The 19,818-nt window shown below is 40.5% G+C and overlaps 1 protein-coding gene across 2 annotated transcripts in view; it reads right to left on the bottom strand.

Moving 5' to 3' along the window:
* Nucleotides 1-200: 200 nt before the first annotated feature.
* The window catches only part of arhgap27 (Rho GTPase activating protein 27), a 29,705-nt gene continuing 10,087 nt past the window's right edge, over nucleotides 201-19,818 (bottom strand). The window contains exons 1-17 of one of the 2 annotated variants that reach the window (XM_067575767.1): nucleotides 18,400-18,697; nucleotides 13,876-14,349; nucleotides 12,563-12,802; nucleotides 11,472-11,552; nucleotides 11,120-11,242; nucleotides 7,771-7,857; nucleotides 6,224-6,291; nucleotides 6,001-6,088; nucleotides 5,456-5,557; nucleotides 5,140-5,238; nucleotides 4,514-4,613; nucleotides 4,241-4,375; nucleotides 3,102-3,200; nucleotides 2,899-2,976; nucleotides 2,587-2,718; nucleotides 2,315-2,420; nucleotides 201-1,470 (exon numbers count right to left, since the gene is read on the bottom strand). In XM_067575767.1, coding sequence (XP_067431868.1) covers nucleotides 1,293-1,470; nucleotides 2,315-2,420; nucleotides 2,587-2,718; nucleotides 2,899-2,976; nucleotides 3,102-3,200; nucleotides 4,241-4,375; nucleotides 4,514-4,613; nucleotides 5,140-5,238; nucleotides 5,456-5,557; nucleotides 6,001-6,088; nucleotides 6,224-6,291; nucleotides 7,771-7,857; nucleotides 11,120-11,242; nucleotides 11,472-11,552; nucleotides 12,563-12,802; nucleotides 13,876-14,349; nucleotides 18,400-18,474 — 2,265 coding nt within the window. In that variant the 5' untranslated portion in view covers nucleotides 18,475-18,697 and the 3' untranslated portion in view covers nucleotides 201-1,292. Of the gene's footprint in view, nucleotides 1,471-2,314; nucleotides 2,421-2,586; nucleotides 2,719-2,898; nucleotides 2,977-3,101; nucleotides 3,201-4,240; nucleotides 4,376-4,513; nucleotides 4,614-5,139; nucleotides 5,239-5,455; nucleotides 5,558-6,000; nucleotides 6,089-6,223; nucleotides 6,292-7,770; nucleotides 7,858-11,119; nucleotides 11,243-11,471; nucleotides 11,553-12,562; nucleotides 12,803-13,875; nucleotides 14,350-18,399; nucleotides 18,698-19,818 lie in introns of those variants that run through there. The other variant, XM_067575765.1, reaches the window with a different exon arrangement.

Below are 19,818 nucleotides of genomic sequence, written 5' to 3'. Positions count from 1 at the left end.
CCACCACTGGAGATCACCTGTATATTCTTGTGAAAGCTTTTATGTCTTTGTATGAATTATCTCTGTAAATATCTGACTCAACCATCCATGTCTATTAATTTCCAATTGATATTCTGATGCTTTCTCACATGTGTATGTTGTTTGTTTACAGACTCTTTTGTGACTTTTTTGAGGAGGAGAAAAAAATAAACACTTACACCTTTTTCTTTACAAAGTTATTTTATTATTGAATAACTTTTGCATTTTCAACAACTTTCAGCATAAATATGCCATCTATTTCTATTTACAGGCCATAAATCTCTTCTAGTATCTGCTTTTCTGATTTTTGCTGCCAAAAAATGCATCACTAGATTATATCTCTATGTTAATATTACACAGTTTCTTCAAGTACAGCATGATTGAAAAATGGTGTTTTACAATTCAGTGGAAAATAATCTATAGGTTGCACAAATCTTCTATGTCACTGCCTACTTCACAGCAAGTTGTTTGTATTAATGTTTCTTTTTATACATCTCTATATTACAATAAAATTCATGGATAAAAATGAGACTGTGGAAAGAAAACACAATATTAGAATACAATCTCAGTTATTGCCATATGTGATATATTGTCATTCCAAATCCAATACAATATTTTAAATGTTGTTAAACTAAAATAAAGATGGAAGCAATCCTTGATCGTTTCTTAAAAAGAGCATTAATGCATCCGTTCAGGTTTGACTTGGATTCTATTAGACTGCTGCTATCATTTAGACAAACAAAAACAAATTTAAAAAAAAAAAAAAAAAAAAAAAGAAAACAAACAGATAAAATCTCCAGAAAGTGACTTGTGAGATGAAGACCACTAGAGTCTGAGGGAGCGAGAGCAATGTGATACAGTCATTCTTCCACCCAAGCAAAAAAGCTCAAAAGCTCTGAGACGGGAAACCAAACCACAACCGTCTACACCTGCGTGGCTCCGTTTCCAATCCTACAATACTGCCAAAGATAGTTCTAACAGTGTGAGCCTCCTATGGAGTAAATCCGGACAAAACAGTGGTTAAACATGCTCCAAATATTCTCAGCAAAGACCATTTAAAAGATCCCTTTATCGACATTTTCGTGTTTAAACTTCAAATATTCTGAGCCGAGAAAACTTGAGGAGCCCTTTAACTTATTTTACAAGAGGAGTTGTGTTTTTAGACGTTGCTCTGAAGCTGTTTACGTGCATGCAAAAGGTGGATCTAGCACTTCGAATAACTTGAGCACCTGTAGACTTTTTGCCCAGGTCTGCACCGGAGGCTTGTGACTGCTTTAGCTGGAGTGGAAGATACGCTCGTATTCATTCAGGATGAGCTCCACTATCTGGTTCTGGAAGACCATGTGCATCGTGATGTTGGCTGACTCCATCTCCGGACGAAGCAGCGTCGGGCCGAACACGATTGCCACGTTCTGCACGGTCATGCGATTGTCTTCTCCATACTGAATGACCCTGTAAGATGAAATGATGATGAGAGGAGTCATAAAGCTCTTTTTTTTATTTATGTGTGTGTCTCTCAGCTTTAGGTGAGTGAGACTAGTAACTTCCAACCTTAAATTCTCCCTCTAGTCAAAATGTGCTTTTCTTCTTGTTCCTTCATTGTGATGTTTTGAGTGTCACTCTGCAGAGTGATGTATGTGCAGAGTTTGACACTAGAAGCCTGTTTTCACATTTATCTGCTGAAAGTGGAAAGTTTCTCTGTGCTCAACTTAAATCTGAGTTTATGGCGTGTTCTTAGGAGTGTCATTTGTGACATCACAACTAGTTTGGCAGACAATCCTGGTCCAGTATATAATTTACACGAGTGAGATGTGGAAGCAGTTAAACTTGAAGTGAAAAATATTTGCATATTCATAGATTCTGGATATTTAGTGAGAGAGAAGGAGTGGATGTCGTTTGAAGGATTTTACTGAGGGAATTGGATGTTTTTATGGAAAAAAATTAATTAATGTGATTAATTGATTAATTGTTTGGTCTTTAAAATGTCAGAAAATGGTAAAAAGTGTCAATCAATGTTTCCCAAAGCACAAGATGGCGTCCCCAAATGTCCCGACAAAGATCCACACCCCAAAGATACTCAGTTTACTGTCATAGAGGACTAAAGAAACCAGAAAATATTCACATTTAAGGAGCTGGAACCAGAGAATTTTGACATTTTTTACTTAAAAAAATGACTCAAAATGATTAATCAATCATCAAAATAGTTGGTGATTAATAGTTGGCAACAAATTGATTAATCGGGGGGGGGGGGGCATTTAAACATACAGAAGTTAGGAGTAAAAATGTTGAAGTATACCTTCGTAAATGCCCAAAAAGGAGTTCCATGGTATCATGATTTGAAACAGGAAGTGATCTGACCAGGTCACAAACTTGAGACACTTTAAAGTTGTAATCAGGAATTCCTAGAAAAACAGGACATAAGTCATCAATTTAATAAACATCCACCAGCCAACAACTGCATCATAAATAATAATTTACTCTGTTTGCTGAATTGTTACAAAATATATGAAAATTTGTCCTTAGAACTTGTGATAAATTAGCTGGAAAACAATTCAAAAATCATCTTACTGATGGCTGAGATGAACCCATTAAAGTGGCTGTAGGGGAAAAGTGGCTCAGGAAGCTCTCGGAAAAACAACTTCAGCGCCCCGGTGATGACGTGAACGTCTTCCCACTGGCCGTCCTCGAGGTCCAGTTCCTCTGTATTGATTAAAACACACACAAAAAAAAGGCGCACAGCCCATTAAAGCACAGCAGAGGGCGTCGCTGTCTGCAGTGAGATACTGCAGTGAAATCCTTATACGCACTAAAAAAAAACCCTGCACTGTCTGTGTGTGTTTGTATTATTCAGTTAAACACATGTAAACTGATGGAATTTACCGTGATCGGCCTTGAAGCGCAGTTTCTGAATGACAGCGAGGTTCCCGCTGACTCTGTAGAGTCCGTCAATGTCTAAACCTGGAGGTCAACAACACATCAGCACCAGTCAGTCAGTCAGTCAGTCAGTCAACTGCTACACTGCACACAGGAAAAAAGACTTGTGTGACTACGATTCAGACGTTAATGTAAACAAAGTGGATTACCTCTCTTTTCCACTGCTCTGACACATTTCTCCACAAAACTAGGAACTGTGGTCCTCTCCTGGTTACACAGTGTGGCCAGATGGCAACCAAACACATTTTCTGCAGAGGATTACAACATTAATATTATTATTATTATTATTAGTAGTAGTAGTAGTAATGGTGGTAGCTGTAGTAGCAGTGTTGTCATCCCATCAAAGATTTAATACTGTAGATATTAATAATCCTTCTAACACATAAGATAAGAAAAAAAGAATGAATACATAACCACTTTAAGAAAATGAAGCTGTTGCATTGAGAAATATAATATAATAAAAAGAAGAAAATATAGATAAATATGCAGCTAGTTGCGTTATATAGTTATGCATAACCCACAATTTCCACATGAGAACATCAGCAACACCTGTGCAGCTCTGCCGTAAATTCTACTATGACGAAGCTTTATATGTTTTCAGTTTTTGCTGACAGAAAAGTGTTCCCTAATATTTTGTCCACCCCATTAACTTATATGCGAGGGGCAAAATATTAGGAACACATTTCAATATGATGCACCACTCACTATGACCTCAATAACAAACATAGAGTAGAATTATCATCTTTCTGACAGTGTCTACATTTTTGTTTGCATTGTTTACAATGTTTAGTTGTCAGTCTGGTCTCTCTGGCTACTGGGTGCTGTTCAGACCAGCTGGTAGCTGATGGGGTTGAGAAAAGGTAGGAAACAAGTGGAGAGCGAGGGGAGACGGGCAGAGAGAGAGAGATTGCGGGGATCGAGCTTGACTGATCTGACTTCTCTAAAGTTATGAGGAAAACCCAGAACATGTTGGACTGTTTTATTCCTTCTCACACAGTCCTGTTCTTATTATTTCAGTTTTTCTTTTCTTTAATAATCAATCTTTGTACTTTATTCTACTTGCATGTGTAGTATCAACTGTCCTACTGTGTTTTTAATGCATTGATGTTTTATGTTTTTTAAGGCTGCCTCCCTGCAAAAGAATTTCCTCTTCATCAACTGAAACGTGAACTGGAAAATAAAAAACAAAACAGTTTTTTCCCCTCTGGACTTTTTTCCATTAGCTTCTATTCAAATCAGCCGCAGCCCAGAAATAACTAGAACACTGTTTGTTCCTGTCTGAAATTACCTCGGATGTAACCTTTCTCTTTGACAGACTGAAGCGTCGGGCGTTTCATGAGGAACTTCATCAGCTTGGTTCGAACCCTCTTCTGGTCCACGTCTCCTGCTGAGCTGGATGAGTGCGTGACGGTCGACCTGGAGGCTAAAAAGAAAACAATGTCGTTGTAATTGTAGCTCTAAATGGGCCTGATACATCTAACTGGTTCAAAATAATAATGTAAATTAGACACAATTTGCATTAACAGGAGTAGGAAAATGTAGTTTGTTCAGTTTACTGCACCTCTTCGCTTGTCAACGCCGCCTCCCAACTTTTCATCTCGCTCTGCAATCTTCTCGTATAAATCCGCGTCCTCCTCCTCTGAATGATGGTCCTGGTACTCCTGATAAAAACAGACATACAATACTGAATTAAACCTGAATTTAACTATGTTTAATTGCCTTCATTTGTCAGTTTGTGGCATAGAAAGCTTAGATTGGATTCAATAACTCGAGTTACGCTACACTGCAAAAAATCTCCTTTACCATCACTTTTGCATGTACTGTATCTCGCTCCTTATTCTTCTTATGATGGCAATGAAATCTACCAGTGCATTAAGAATATTTCCAGTGCAAATCAACTCATTTCAAGTATTTTCTAAAATCTAATCTCGTTACTTTTGATTTAAGTGCAGCAACCTGCTTATTATTCCTTCTTGTCTGAAGACACAGATGCTTTAGTTAAGAAAATTCTTGACATCTCAACATTTTGGGAAACACACTGATACCGCTCTTTGCAAGGAAGTGAGAAAGCATATTTCCCAAGAACTATTTCCTCAAAAAGATATCAGGTTTTTACAGACAGAAAATTTTACCATGTAACGCAGATAATTTTGATAATGATCAATTACGGGTGATGAAAGGACTTACCAGCTGTCGTATGGTGTCCATTAAGACTTTGTGCCAGTCATTGATGATGCTTTCTGTATCGTACTGAATCAGAAACTCAACGCCGTTCCTGCCTTTTAACTGCAAACAGAGAAAGTTATATATATTATAGAGGACGCAATTCATCAAAATGTTTTGGGAAACAATAGTTACACGACTCACAAATCACGTTCACAGTACTCATGCTAAAAATATAACAGTGCTAAAAATATAAGCGTACGTGTTTTCTGCTCGGGATAAAAAAAATCCTCTAATTGGGCACACATTATATATGTTCATTGTCAACAAACATACACACCTCTAAAACATTCTTTTTGCTGGATTTGTCCTTCGAGGCCCAGCCAATCACCGCTCCCCGCAGGTCCACCGTGACCTCCGGAACGATCTGATTGGTCTTGTTCTGCGCGGAGGAAAATACAGCTGTTTAAAGAAACTGACGGCACCGCATTCCTACAAAACAAAAGCTCCGACTGTCCCTGTCGGCTCATGACCCGAGGGGCTCGTCTGCGCTGTCACTCCTCATAAACGTGACGCACCGGCCCGCATCATATGCTGCAGGTTAATGTTTCGTTTCCTTTCATAGGTGTGAAAAATGATATTAAAGTGTAAAGTATGTTAAGAAAGTTTTGGGGGAAATTTATTGAAAATGCAAAAATAGAAAAGTCAGTGGTTAACACGATCTATAACGTCTCATTCACTTACAAGCTTCTCAGAAATGTACAGAATGCAACCTGAGTAGGAATGCAGCATTCGAGTGTCAGAGCTTCTTATTAACACACGATGAGCGTTTTCCTCTTACATACAAAGAGTCTGTTCTTAATATTACTTAAGTGTACGTCGTACCGAGGCCCCTGTCGCTGCAGACTTTGGGTCCTTGTGGAACGTCAGCACTCCTCCGTGGAGAACCGTCCATGTCTGGGTCCAGTTTTTCCTGAAACAGGGGGGGGGTATAACCATCACTTACAACACAAACAAAGCAACAGAGAGTTTTTGTGGTTGATGACACATGATACCAAACACACCCAAAAATTGAAACATGAGTGTGTCATATCTGGTTTTGGCTTACCTGACTTTTTTACCGTTCTCACACACTTTAGTTTTGTTGAGAATGCCAGCTTTCTCTAAGTTGTGCACCTGAAATTGTAAAAGATTACAACGTTTTAATTCTTCGTAAACTATCTGTAATCGTTAAGACATATGAGAAAAGGCAAGTTACTGTTTATGATGATATGAGAGACACGCGAGGGACACACAAACTTGATTGAACTTCATATCCAAACTTCTCTAGAATACTTTGTACACAATGATCAATTCCCTAAATGAATCTCATGCTTTAAAAATCAACTGCAATTAATGTGAAAGGCAGGAAATGTGGGTATGGAGGGGGGTTGACATGAAACAAAGGTCCGCGGGTGGACTCGAACGGGGACGTTTTGATGCAGTCAATTATTTTTCATTATTTGGTGTATTGTGACAAGAGATGATGTTGTTCATTGGAGGAATATTTCATCACTTTAGCCTGTTCTGAGTACAGATTAATCGATTAATCATCTGATCTATAAAATGTCAAAAATGCCCATCAAAATTTCCTAACAGCCCAAGGTGACGTCTTCAAATTGATATTGAGGTTACAGGTCACGCAAGACAAAGAAAGGCAGCAAATCCTCACAGTTGAGAAGCTGGAACGAGGAAATGTTCTGACAATCCAATAATTGATTTATCTGCTTATCGTTTCAGCTCTAATCCTGTGTATGCTTTATGTACAATGTGTTTAATATCTTCAGGGGCGTGGTTGGCTCATCGGGAGGGATCTGTCACTGAATTTGAACAACAAACAGCTGTTTTAAGCTCATTGAGGTTGAGTCACGTTTTTGGACTGTCACTGAGTAAAAATGCAGATTGGAAAAAACAGACATTTGGTAACAGCAATGATCATGGCTGTCGTAAAGCAGTAAGCTGGATATTTCTTTGTGGCTTTATATAATGGTCATAGTGTAATAATAATAGTTTTCCCATCATCTTAGCTGCTGTTTTTGGTCATTCACTGTAAATATATCAGTCAAAAACCTGTAGTGAAGTGCATGGCAGAGTAACACCTGACCTCAAACCCCAAACACTATAGATGCTATCGATGCCATAGCTGACAATGTGAATATATACAAAGGGTTTATCAGGCTGAGTTTGGTTGTAAGATGTATCCCAGAAGAGGAAATCGATCACTAAATGAGAGACAGGATGATTTAAATGAACATATTTCGATGCAGGGAATGAAACATGTCTGTTCACGTGCAACAGATGTTCCTAGAGTGACTGAAAATCACACTTTTTGTCAATCATAGATAGACGCTGCTATCTATGGATCAAGCTAAGGTGAGCGCTCAAGCTAACAACCCACATTATAGCGCAGCCACCTCGAGGTCAGATAATAGGGGTTTCTGCAGGGTCTAAACCCAAAAGCCTTAAGAGAGAAACACAGAACACCATTCAGATATGTCAGCTGGTCACAGTACTTAATGGATAACTAACAAATTTTTTTCTGCCTCAAGCTAATATAGAGTAATAAGTATCAGCAGACTGGACTGAACTGAACTGGACTGGAAAAGTTCCACTCACATTATGCTGCGTCTCTGGAGAGTTTCCTGTACTGGAGCTGTCGCTGCTGTAGTCTGATGTGTTCCTCCTGTGAGTTGGGACGAACCTCTGAACAAAAGAAGAACAGATGATGGAGATATTAGGATTCATAAATCATAAAACATGAGGGCAGAACATCATAGGAATTAAAGTACTGTATTAAAAGTTATTCTAGGATTATTTATTTATTTATTCTTATTGTTTTTCTCTTGATTGTGTTTGTGTGACCTACATACAAAAGGGGGGTAGGGTTTGTTTGGGTTCAGACTCCTTGGTTCAAATTAAGGGAAGTCTTAATGCTACTAGCATACAATGACATTTAGACAATAGTGTGCTTCCAATGTTGCAGCAAGATTGTTGCAGCAACAGTTTGGGAAAGACCTTTTCCTCTTTCAACATGACAATGACCTCGTGCACAAAGCCAAGTCCATAAAGAAGTGGTTTTCCTAGTTTTGGTATGGAACCTGATTGGCTGCAACCCCCATCCAATGAACTGGAAATGGGATGAACTGGAACATCAACTGTGAGGCAGGCCTTATCGACCAACATCAGTGACCTCACTAATGCTTTTGTGGCTGAATGAGAGGAAATCCCTGCAGCCAGGTTCCCAAAATCTGGTGGAAGGTCTTCCTAGATACAGGAGGCTGTTATAGTTGCAGATTAATCCCCATAATTTTGGAATTAGATGTTCAACAGTCACATTTGGGTGTTGATGTCTGGGCATCTACATAGGCCATGCAGTGTATTTTATGGCAGCTAAGGATACAGTTCAAAAGGACAAATCTATTAAATCTGGGAGAAATAAACAAATGCTTAAATGCTACCACTGGTGTGCCCTTGAACAAGGTGTTAGATCCCCAGCTGCTACAGCCGAGCTGCGGCTGGGAAAAGCACAAGTATTTAAGGCCAATTCATAATTTCCGCGAGAGTCTGCGTGGCTCACCTGCGGATGTGCACGTGCAGCCCAACATTTGTGACCGCACAGACTGTACGCATAGCAAGCGCATCAACTGCACATGTACTAGAAAAGCAAACAGGAATGCCTGTCTCGTCTACTGCATGTATGTACTGTATTCTTAATGTCATTATGCTACTGCTTTTCTTTTTTTTTTACTTTTTCTTGTTGTTCAGCAACATACAGGAACTCCTCAGCTGTATTCAGACTGAAAATAGCCCTGTGTAAAACAATACAAGGGGCTGTGTTGGTGTCGGCTTGTTGTTTAAGGTGCCGGTGAGACAATGAAATACAATACAGCAAGTGTGGTTGCAGTAACAGATTATTGTGTTTAGTTATCATGCAGCAACACTTTTTACAGTACAAGCAGGCACAAAAAAGTATGTATGGAGCCATGTGCGCGTCCACAAGACCACAGCTGTCTGCAGAACACGGAACGGAGAAAGCATAAATTGGCCTTAAAGGCTTACTATTTATATACTTATTTGCAGGGGTTAAAGTGGGCCAGAAAAGTAATTAAATAAATCCGATTAGCAGTTTCATACATAATAACGTCAAGTGAGTTCATTTTTCGTGTGCTGCAGCCTGGAGTTCCTTCCAGCTGATGCCATTGAGATACTCACTCAACAAATCAGAGAATAATGTCACCCCACGGCACTGTACCCACACCCAACACACATCCTTTTTCCGTTCTCATCACTTCCTTTCACTAGGTTCATGCGTGCAGATGTCCATAAACTCGTGGTCACGCTACTTGAGCATCTAGCATCAACAGACGAGTGACAAATTAAAGGAAAAACCCACAAAAAGTGTCTTAGTAAGGCGTTGGGCCACCACATGCAACCAGAACAGCTTAAAATGCATCTACACAAGTCTCTGAACTCTAGTGGAGGGATGAACATCATTCTTCCAAAAGATATTCCCTCATTTGGTGTTTTGATGATGGTGGCGGAGAGTGCTGTGTAAGACATCGCTCCAAAATCTCCCATAGGTGTTCAACTAGGTTGAGATCTGGTGACTGCAAAGGCCGTAGCATATGTTTCACATCATTTTCATACTCATCGAACCATTCAGTGACCCCTGGTGCCCTGTGAATTGGGGCGGTGTCATCCTGGAAGAGATCACTCCCATCATGATAGAAATGTTTCATCATAGATTAAAGCTGATCACTAAGAACAACTTTGTATTGATTTGCAGTGATGCTTCCCTCTAAGGGGACAAGTGGACCCAAACCATGCCAGCAAAATGCCCCCCAAAGCATAACAGAGTCATTGGACTCACTGTAGGGGTCAAGCATTCAGACCTGTACCGATTTTTCCTTTAATTTGTCACCCGTCTGTAGCTACAGAAGGGGAGGGAGCCTAAACGGAGTTGCTTTTTCTGAAGTTGTAGGTAATTTCATATGTAACGTTTCAAACAGAGCCCAACAAATATCACCAAACACACAGGCTGTTTTATGTGCAACTTGGCTATCTGTCTCACAAGCTACTGGTACGGTAGCTGACACCTCCTGCTAGGCGGTTCCTGACTGACATCACCAAGGAGATAGCGGGGGCACATTTATCCCCCCGACCGACGGTGCTGGCGAAGACTGTCAGGACTCCCCTGCAAGGGTCCTCCTCCCCTTGTCTGTCTGCCCTCGCTGTCAGCGCAGGCAGGGTGTGCTTTTAGCTACGTGATACTGGTCCTGCTGCTAGTATGAGGAGCATATAGTGCCCTCAAATTGGGATGAGTATTTCCCAATTAGAAAGTATATTATAGCTTGCATAAGTAATGTAATTTAGATTTTTTTAAATTAGACAGTGGATATGTACATGATGTGTTGTTGAAGTTATCTGGTTAATTCAAATGCAGCACAGCTTAGAGCCACAGCGAGAAATGGGTGCTTAAAAGACGGTCAGCTGATCACACAGCCTGTCCGCAAAGAAAACGAGTCCACCGGAGCTCACAGTACAAATCAACTTGGGAGTTATTTTGAGGTGAGTCATTTTTCCCCGCTGTACCAGAAGTCACTGGATCTTATGGTCCGTTCACCTGCCAAATCCCGCTTTAACCCCTCCTTATTTGTATCCAGCAACTCCCAAGTGTTTGTGTATGAATGTAGCCCTCCCTCCCGCTCCCCCCTCCCTCTGCAGCTCTGTCCCAGAGCTGTTACTGTAAATAAGAATGTACTGCAGTCAATTTGCCTTGCTAAATAAGGGTTAAAAACCTAGGAGTGTCAGTTGTTAAACAGGGACTCACCCTCACTACTTTTGCCTGACTGAGGCTTTCTGTCTAAGCCGGCTGACACACCCTGCATGTATGCCCTGTGTGATACAGCATGTACGTGCAGGTCCGAGTGTGTGTGTGTGTGTGTGTGTGTGTGTGTGTGTGTACCCCATCATCATGGGCTGAGCTGAGCTGTGCAGGTCCCATGGTGTGTCTCCAGTTCTTGATGACTGACACATTGTCTGCCTCAATGCCATTCTCCACCCTAGAGTGGCCAGGAGCTACAGGGGCCTGGAGGGACCAAAACACAGCTTTGTTTAGGTTAATTTAAATAGAAACATTTTATATGTTGAGCAGCAATAACAAGAAAAATACAAGTACTTGTTTTACTACAAACAAGGCCAGAGTAAATTTGATTCTACTGATATTCAACTGGTGCCTAAAAGACCACAAATTCAGCAGAAGAGAGGCAGGAAAATCCCAGCTGTGATAAACATCTAATGCAGTGAAAGAAGTTTACCTCAGGCAACTGCCACTGGGACTTGGAGCCGTCTCTCAGGTAGTAGTAGGTCTGCCCCTGATCATCCATTGACTTGATCCACTGTTACATAACAGAAATTTCTTTGGTAAAGATGAGTCAACATCACTAATGTTTCAAAAAAAGAGAAATTGAAAGTAGATTCACTCCTTCCCTTGAAAGGAAATGACTATAATGTACGGAAGCTCATAAATCATAAAACACTCATGAAAAGCTCCTCTCCCACACTTTATTATTATTATTATGCTCTGTATATGAAGGGAGTCCCAAATATTCCCGGAAGCCATCGATACAACAGGAGTAGGGTGTAGTTATTGGATTTGCTGCTAGGAAGTGTACGCCTATAGCTTGGTGAAACTAAAATTGGGACTGAAAGGGAGATTTGCTACCATGGAAGAAACGCAGGCAGCTCTGGACACAGTGACAAAAGAAGACTATGGGAAATGTTTCCAGTTCTGGGAATTTTTGGGCCCCCCGTCGTATATTAAAAGAATATCACCCTGTGATAGCAAGGCAATAAGAAAGTGAAGTTCTTTTTCAGTCGATTTAAAGCAAGAGTTGCACAACTTTCTCAGAAGCCACATTGCATCATGGTTTTTTTTTTGAGGCGACTGTTGTTGGAGAAACTAATTTCGTTTTTTTTTCTCTCTGTATGATTCTTGAAAAATGTTTGACATTGTAAACGTGTCAGTTTGCCTCAAACAAGTGATTTTCTCACGGGAAAGGGGGGACTGCATCCAAAAGTTTTTGTAACTCTCCGAAACCGACGATCTGACAATGATACCCACTTTCAGGCAGCAATTAGCCAGGTGTGTCAAGGTGATAAAGTTTGCAGGGTTTGAGACGATTTATCACGTTCCTGAGCTAAAAAAAAAAAAAGTTTCTGCGATTAAACATTGTCGTAGCCGTGCTGGAAACATCTCTCAATGTCTGTATCTTTTTATCTCTGTATGTCTGAAACATATTAACCCAAGCAACCAGACCGTTGCGTAACAACTACATTTAAAAACTTCAGAGGATTTCAGTTCCATCTGTTTCCATATCTTTTGTTTTCAGTCAAGCCTCTGAGTTACCTGATCTGGAGAGTGTTCACTGCTGAACACCCAGGTCCCGTTGGGGTCCACAGTGAGGTTCCAACCGGCCGGGGTACTGCGGTCCAGGTTAGCCCTGGGGATGATAGTCCGGCTCACGTGGCCGAGGGTGTACTCCTTAGGGAGGGTAGGAGGGCCTGTGGCAAGAAGCTCCTCGTAGGCCTCTGGTCGATCAGCAGCTGGGTACTCCTCTGAGGGGTAGTCCTCCTCAGGTAGAGGAGGCTGGGGATGATGAATGAAAACACAGTGTGTACATTAAAACACACACACACAAACTTGAAAATACAATTAATTGGCTCTAAACCTTTTTAGGCCTTTGTAGCCATGTAATGCCTACTCACAACTCTTCATCACAGGCTGCATTATATCTGTGAGCTGAGACCAGTTCAACCAAAAAGTGATGTTTTCTTCTCAGATTATTTGATTTTAACAGTTTTTCAAGTCCTAAAGAGGGAAAAACTCTCCTGTATTTTACAAGAAAAAAGCCAGGATTTGATAAAAGTGAAGGAATAGTTTGACATTGTGGGAAATAAGCTTATTTGCCTTCTTGCGGAGAGTTAGATGAGAAGATTGATAGAATGGTATCAATCTTCTCTTCTGACAAGCGAGTGAATAAATGTACATCCCAAAAAATGTCAAACTATTCCTTCAGTACCTCCAGGTTGAGAAACAGTGCAGTAATCAATCAATACTGATGCCGGTCGTAGCCTCAGTTCATTTTTTTGTGTTTAACTGTTGTTACATCTCATGTCAGCTGAATCTTTTCCTGTTGTGACCCTGATACAGAGCTCAATGACTTTTCTATGACTTTGATAAATAAGCCACAGCATTTCCACATCCTCAGAGTATTATTCATCCTTGACCCAATAATGTTGCTTTTCCAGCTCAAAAAAGTCATTAAGAGGCAGAAAAGGGGTCATGTGTTGCTCATATTGTGAAGAAAATCCGCTGAAAACCATCTAATACAATAAATGTGTGAAATAATTGCACTGAAGTTTTTCTATCAAGTGAAGCATTATGGGACGTCTGCAGTTATTTCTTGAATCCAAAGACTGTCATCGTCTGGAGTACTAAAATTAATTCAAAATGAGGGCAAATGTCCCGTCTTTTAAAGTTGAGGACACTACTGGGGACATTCTGCACTGTTGCTGTGGGCTTTCCTAATGAAAATGTCTGCTATGTAGGTGCAGGAGATTTAATTCCATTAAAAGCAAGACTGTATTTACAGCTTTCCCCTGGGTGAAGCTAAAACAGGAGACAAGGGAGGCTAAGTAGAGCAGCCAGACTGTCCTTACCGGCCCGTCCTCGTGAAACCTGTGCACACTCATAGGCTCCATCAGAGGGGGATACGGGCTCAGCTGCTCTGGAGGCTCCCAAGACGTCTCCCCAGACATTGGATTGTAGAAGTAGGGACGACCGCTGGTCTCATCCACCAACTGCTCCCAGTCTGAGGTACACGTAGGGGGAGAGGCAGTGGACGGAGAGAGGGCAGGAGACTGAGGAGGTGAGGGGGAACAAGGCTCCTCTGCAGGGAACGGCTCAGGGTCTGTGGGGGAGTCTGGAAAGGGGTTGTCCCAGGTGGTGCGCCCCGTGGTGGGGTTATAATAATACTCCTGTCCACTTTCCTGGTCAACGTGCACCTCCCATCCCTCTGGGTCAGGGCAGGAAGGAGAGTAGGACGAGGGAGCCGAGGGAGGAGACTCGGAGATACTTTGGCGAAGCTGTGCTACATTGGCATAGACGGGTGACAGCCGACGTTCATTATTCACCTGTGGAAAGATGAAAAACTGCAGATGTAGGAACTCAAGGAGATCAACAGGTGCTTTTACAGTACAAGAACTAAAGTTAATGTAGGAACAGTGTGTGTGTGCTTTATTAAAAGACCAACAGTGGAATATAACTAAGTACATTTACTTAAGTACTGTGCCTAAGTACGATTTGAGATATTTATACTTTACTTGAGTATTTATGATACTTTATACTTCCACTCCACTACATTTCAGAGGCAAATATTGTACTTTTTATTCCATTACATATATTTCACAGATATGGTTACTAGCTACTTTTCAGATCAATATTTTATAAAATATGCATTATGGCAAACAGCATAACTTGTTAAAATGAGCTCTACCTTAACAACATTAAAGGGGACATATCATGAGCATTTCCATTTTCTATATTTACATTCTGGGGCTCTATAGGAATATCTGTGCATGATTTACATTTCAAAAAATTCCTTATTTATCTTATACTGGTCCTTTATGCGGCCCCCCAGTGTAGCCTCTGTCTAAAACAGGCTGTTTTAGCTCCTGTCTCTTTAAGGCCCCCCTTCTGATGAGTAGGATTTCACTTCTTTTTCTCGTTCTTTACTTAAAATGTCAACTTCTCACACACATCCACACACATTTGAGCCAAAAACCGATTTGAAATATGCGAGCGGACAAAACGAACAGCCAATGGAACAACCTTGGTTGGATGGGCAAGTAGAAGTAACTTTGAAGACGAAGTGTTCAGAGCAGGCTGAAGCCCTCGGCTTTTGACTTTCATACGTTCACCTCATGTTTTGGAACTTGGACCATGTTTAACATAGACATCTGACATCATAACAGTATAAAATTGACGATGAAAATCACAAAAAGCATGTTATGTCCCCTTTAAAATGCTGCTTCCATGTCAATTAATCAATATGAATTAATATTCCAACAATATATATGATAAATATAACACCTTTACTTGTAATGACGTATTTTTTCATTGTAGTATTGCTATTTTTACTTAAGTAAAAGATCTCAGTACTTCCTCCACCACTGGTAAAGACAAATTTGTAACATAATACAAGTTTGCATGTTAGTCTAGTCACTTTGAGGTACTTGTAAAAAGTATTTTAGAGGTGCCAGTCTACAGTCCACTGCTCTTACTATAGCTCTTAAGTCTGCCTTCCGCATCTTACAGAGCACAGGAAGCAGCTTAAAAAAAAAGGAGCTAAAAAAAAAAACACACACACTCGCACGCCACCTAAGTTTCCCTCCCACTATAATGATCAACCTGAATCAAACCTTATTCTAGTCTCATTTTCTTGAACACAAAATAGCAACGCTGGTTTAAAGCTCTCATGTAAAAAATAATGTACAAAATATACGTGTGAATGTATCATGTGTTGATCTACGGTGTGTAAAGATAGCCATGATGAGTGCCAGATAGAAAGAAAACAAAATACCACACCAAAGACTGCAGAGGACACCAAAACTAGGTTAAACTTCCATCAGTGCCTTCATGCATTATTATTTTTGGTTTTGTTGCACCGAAAACTACAAACTGCATTTTCAGTTTCCGTCTATCAGAGGGAAGCTGTTGAAGCCTTCATATCACGTTGCTTTCATGAAAAGAGTTCCACGTCATTGCTGCATGGCAGGAACATAACATGCAAATAGACCCCAGTCATCACAACTTATTTGTTTAAAGAACGCCGATGAGAGTGAAACTGAGGGTGATGAAAGGCTGCCTCTGTCCTCCATACTCATGAAACTGTGATGCCATGACTTAGTGTTACAATCACACTCTTCCGTCCCCACACACACCAAAATAAAAACAATGTCATCTTCCTTGAAGTTTTTCTCCCCCTCACCTGCACTCCACTGAGACGATTATCCCTCACCGTGAGACTCCCGGGATTTATTGCCCTGCAGGGCCTTTCATACGCCGTCATGATAGCACAAATACAAAGAGAGGCTACTGTCTCTTTCACGCTACACTCTAACTACTGCTTGTCTCTTACCTAGCCTCATGTCTATATTTACCAGGACCTGAGACCTGTGTGTGTGTGTGTGTGTGTATGTCTGTGCTGCATCTGTTCATCATGCTGCTAAACATGCAGGAGACACATGATTAACGTGAACGAAACATATAATATAACAAGCTAAGCAGATCATTTTAAATCATCGACTTACTCATCAACTATATGGGTTTTTTTTTTTTTTTGTCCATTCAGTGTTATCACTTTGCTGACTTTGCTTCATTATCGATCTCGATATAACCGAGAGGCGATCAATGCGGACAACCAGACAACTGACCCAAAAGCAGATTGATTCCAAACAACACACCACGACTGAACTACACGACTACAGAGGCAGACAGAGGAAATGAAAGAGCTTCATCATTGATCTCTGAAATAGCTACGTTGGAATGCCCCCATCCTCTGGAACAAAGCCACTGAAACCCAACCCCCATGCAATGAAAGGAAAACTGCATTACAATGTGTATAGCTTAGGGGTTACCAACGTACAAACAGATACATATCAACACACTCTATGATGTAACGGTGTGATAGATAGTCATCACTTTGAAGGGAATACCACTGAGTACTAGCATGCAAATATGTCACTCCAATGCAGTGGTGGAAAGTACGTTTACTCAAGTACTGCACTTAAGAACAATTACAGGTACTTGAACTACTTTTTTTTCTCCCATCTTGTGCTACTTTATACTACTACGGCACTACTTTAAAAAGAGAATTATTGTACTTTTTACTCCACTACATTCATTTGGCAGGTAGTTACTTCTCTAATTAAGATTTTACAATGAACAAAAACATGATAACCTTATAAAATACGATGCTTTCTTAAAGATTCAACTACTTGCCAAAAGTTTTGGCTCTCATGACCTCTTAAAAAAAGATGTCTAGGAGTTGTTGTTGAGACATTTCCTCACTAAACTTCTCACATGGCTTCCTTTAAATAATTGTTCAAGGCTAAACGAGGTCAAATTATTTATTACTTCACAAAAAAGCAAAGCTTGGAGAAGAGTTCAAATAATTAATCTGACTTTTTCTACCATTCCTTTGTTTTTTATTCTTTCCTACGGCATGACTCTTAGGAGGGCCCAACAACTAAGACCCCTAATTTTATACACATAACAGTAAAATGTTGCTTACACGTTGATGCATCAGTATTAAAAATCTAATTATGTCATGTATAATGAGTCACAGGGGCCACTTGTCTGCAGAACATGTACTTTTATTTTATTCTCTCAGTGCATTTTGCTAGTATACCTCTGTACTTTTACTTACGATGGAGTATATTTACACTTATGTGTTGGTACTTGTATTTAGGTTAAGGATCAGAATACTTCTTCTGACACTGGTCCTATGCTCTAGTATCTTTGCAGCATACAGGACAACACTATTAACTTTCTCCCACAGAGACAAAAAGCCCAAATGACGGAAAACACATCTGTTGTCTTGCAAGTAAAACACAAAACAAAGACAACAAAACTGGAAGAAAAGGAACATTTTGTTTTGTTTTTTTTTTCAGAATGAAAAGCACCATTTGAAAATATTCAGTCACTCTTGTATTTTGAAGCAGCTCAATGGTGTGTATCACATCGTAACACTAGTTCACCGGTCTGGTGACAGAAAGAGTTTGCGTTAACGATTACTAACTGAAACACTCAGACGGGAAATGTGGATGTCAACAAACAAAACTGTCAAATTCAGCTCTAAAGCCATGAACACAGTCTCAACATGTAGAAACACACACAAAAATGATTCTTTAACATCCAAACTAAAAAAATGTAAAACGTCAAAAACTGACATCCAGAAAGGATGAGCTTTTGAGCAATAACTGTCAGCTCTGTCAGTTCACCAGTTATACCACTTCACTTCACGCGGCACAGGAAAGAAAACAAGTGCAGCGCTGACATTTGTTTTGCGCAAAGCAGGAAGCAAGAACATTATCAAAACATGACAACATACGCTGACCACAGATACTGAATATTTGAAATGTAGCAGTAAAAGCTGCTTTGGTGTCAGTGTGATCACCTACCTGAGGAACCACCGGCAGAGACAAGCCCGGCTTGGCCCGGTGACTTGACCAAACCCTGGAGTACATGTCCACCATGTTTATACTGTTCTATTTAGTAGATCCATATATCCAAACCAACAAAAGAACACCGAACTATGCGACTAAAGCGTGCGACCGCATTCAATCAACTTGTGATGGGAGAGCGAGGCGAACGCACATTTGTGAACACACCCTCACGCACACATCCTCCTCTAGCAGCTGTGACAGTTGCAGCTAGACAGAAAGGAGAACTGTAAGCTCTGTTACAATAGCAGCAGGAAGGGACTGTGTGAGGACTGGGTGAGATGTGTGTGTGTGTGTGTGTGTATGTGTGCGTGTGCGCGCCCGTGTGTATGTGTGTGTGTGTGTGTGGGTGTTTGCATTTGTGTGTGCGTATGCATGAATTCCTGTGCGCAGGATAGGGGGGTAGAGGGTAACTGTCTGCGAGTGCTAAGAGCCAAAAACAGAAAGAGACAATGAAAACAAGACAGAGAAGAGGGTTAGATAGAGGGAAAACATTGCAGGTCAGTTCAACCTACTTCCTGCCTGTGTAATAATACGATAAAAAAAAAAAGGAAACATCGGCATGGAAACAACATTTACTTAAAGGGCACATGCGTTTCAGTTTAAAAATATGAAGAAACAGTTGTGGAACAAGAAATATACTAAAAACGTGTTTCATATGTTTTCATGTACATGTGCAGCAGCTTCTCTAAAGTGTACAGTATTCAATCCTGTACTAGTAGGTCACTCAGCCAGTAATAGGGGGTGGGGGGGGTGGGGGGTGGAAACAATACTTTCCCACAATGAAATGCCATGATATGCTTTTAACAGGCTACAGTTGATGAGACATTGTGTTGTTCATACAGCAGATTGTGAATGATTAAAACAGGAAGTCTGGTTTAAGGGCCAATTGTTCAGTCATCACCTCATTCAACACGCGGCAACATCAGCCCGCCTGCAGATTCTAGTAGAGGTTTTAGGGTTAGACCTTAAATTAGGTTTGAGGCAAGTGGGTGAGGCTTGTGTTTATATTGCTGCATCTACAGTACAGCTTGTCGATTGCTCCCTAAGCTCCAGTGTGTATCATGGCTGTGATGAATCAATGCTTCCTGGAACATCCAAAACATTTTTCCATTCTGCCTGGACAGAAAATTGTTTGCAATTCAAATGAGCCTAAGAAAAGCCTTGAAATGATTATACTGTTACGTCTAATTTTTTAAATTCTGGTGAAAGACATCATTCACAGACGGAAAAACTGTTTGTATTTCGCTTGTTTTACTTAAAATATGCAAATGAATATCTGTAACAACTGCATGTAGACTGTGGACAGTGTTTTCCAGCATGATTTGGGGTGAAAATCCTTAAGCACAGAATAGACAAACTCTCTGCCCTCAGCTA

This window comes from Thunnus thynnus, chromosome 20 (assembly GCF_963924715.1).
Source record: "Thunnus thynnus chromosome 20, fThuThy2.1, whole genome shotgun sequence".
NCBI lineage: Eukaryota > Metazoa > Chordata > Actinopteri > Scombriformes > Scombridae > Thunnus > Thunnus thynnus.
Note: the sequence above shows the minus strand (reverse complement) of the source record. Positions and strands in the feature narration are given on the sequence as shown.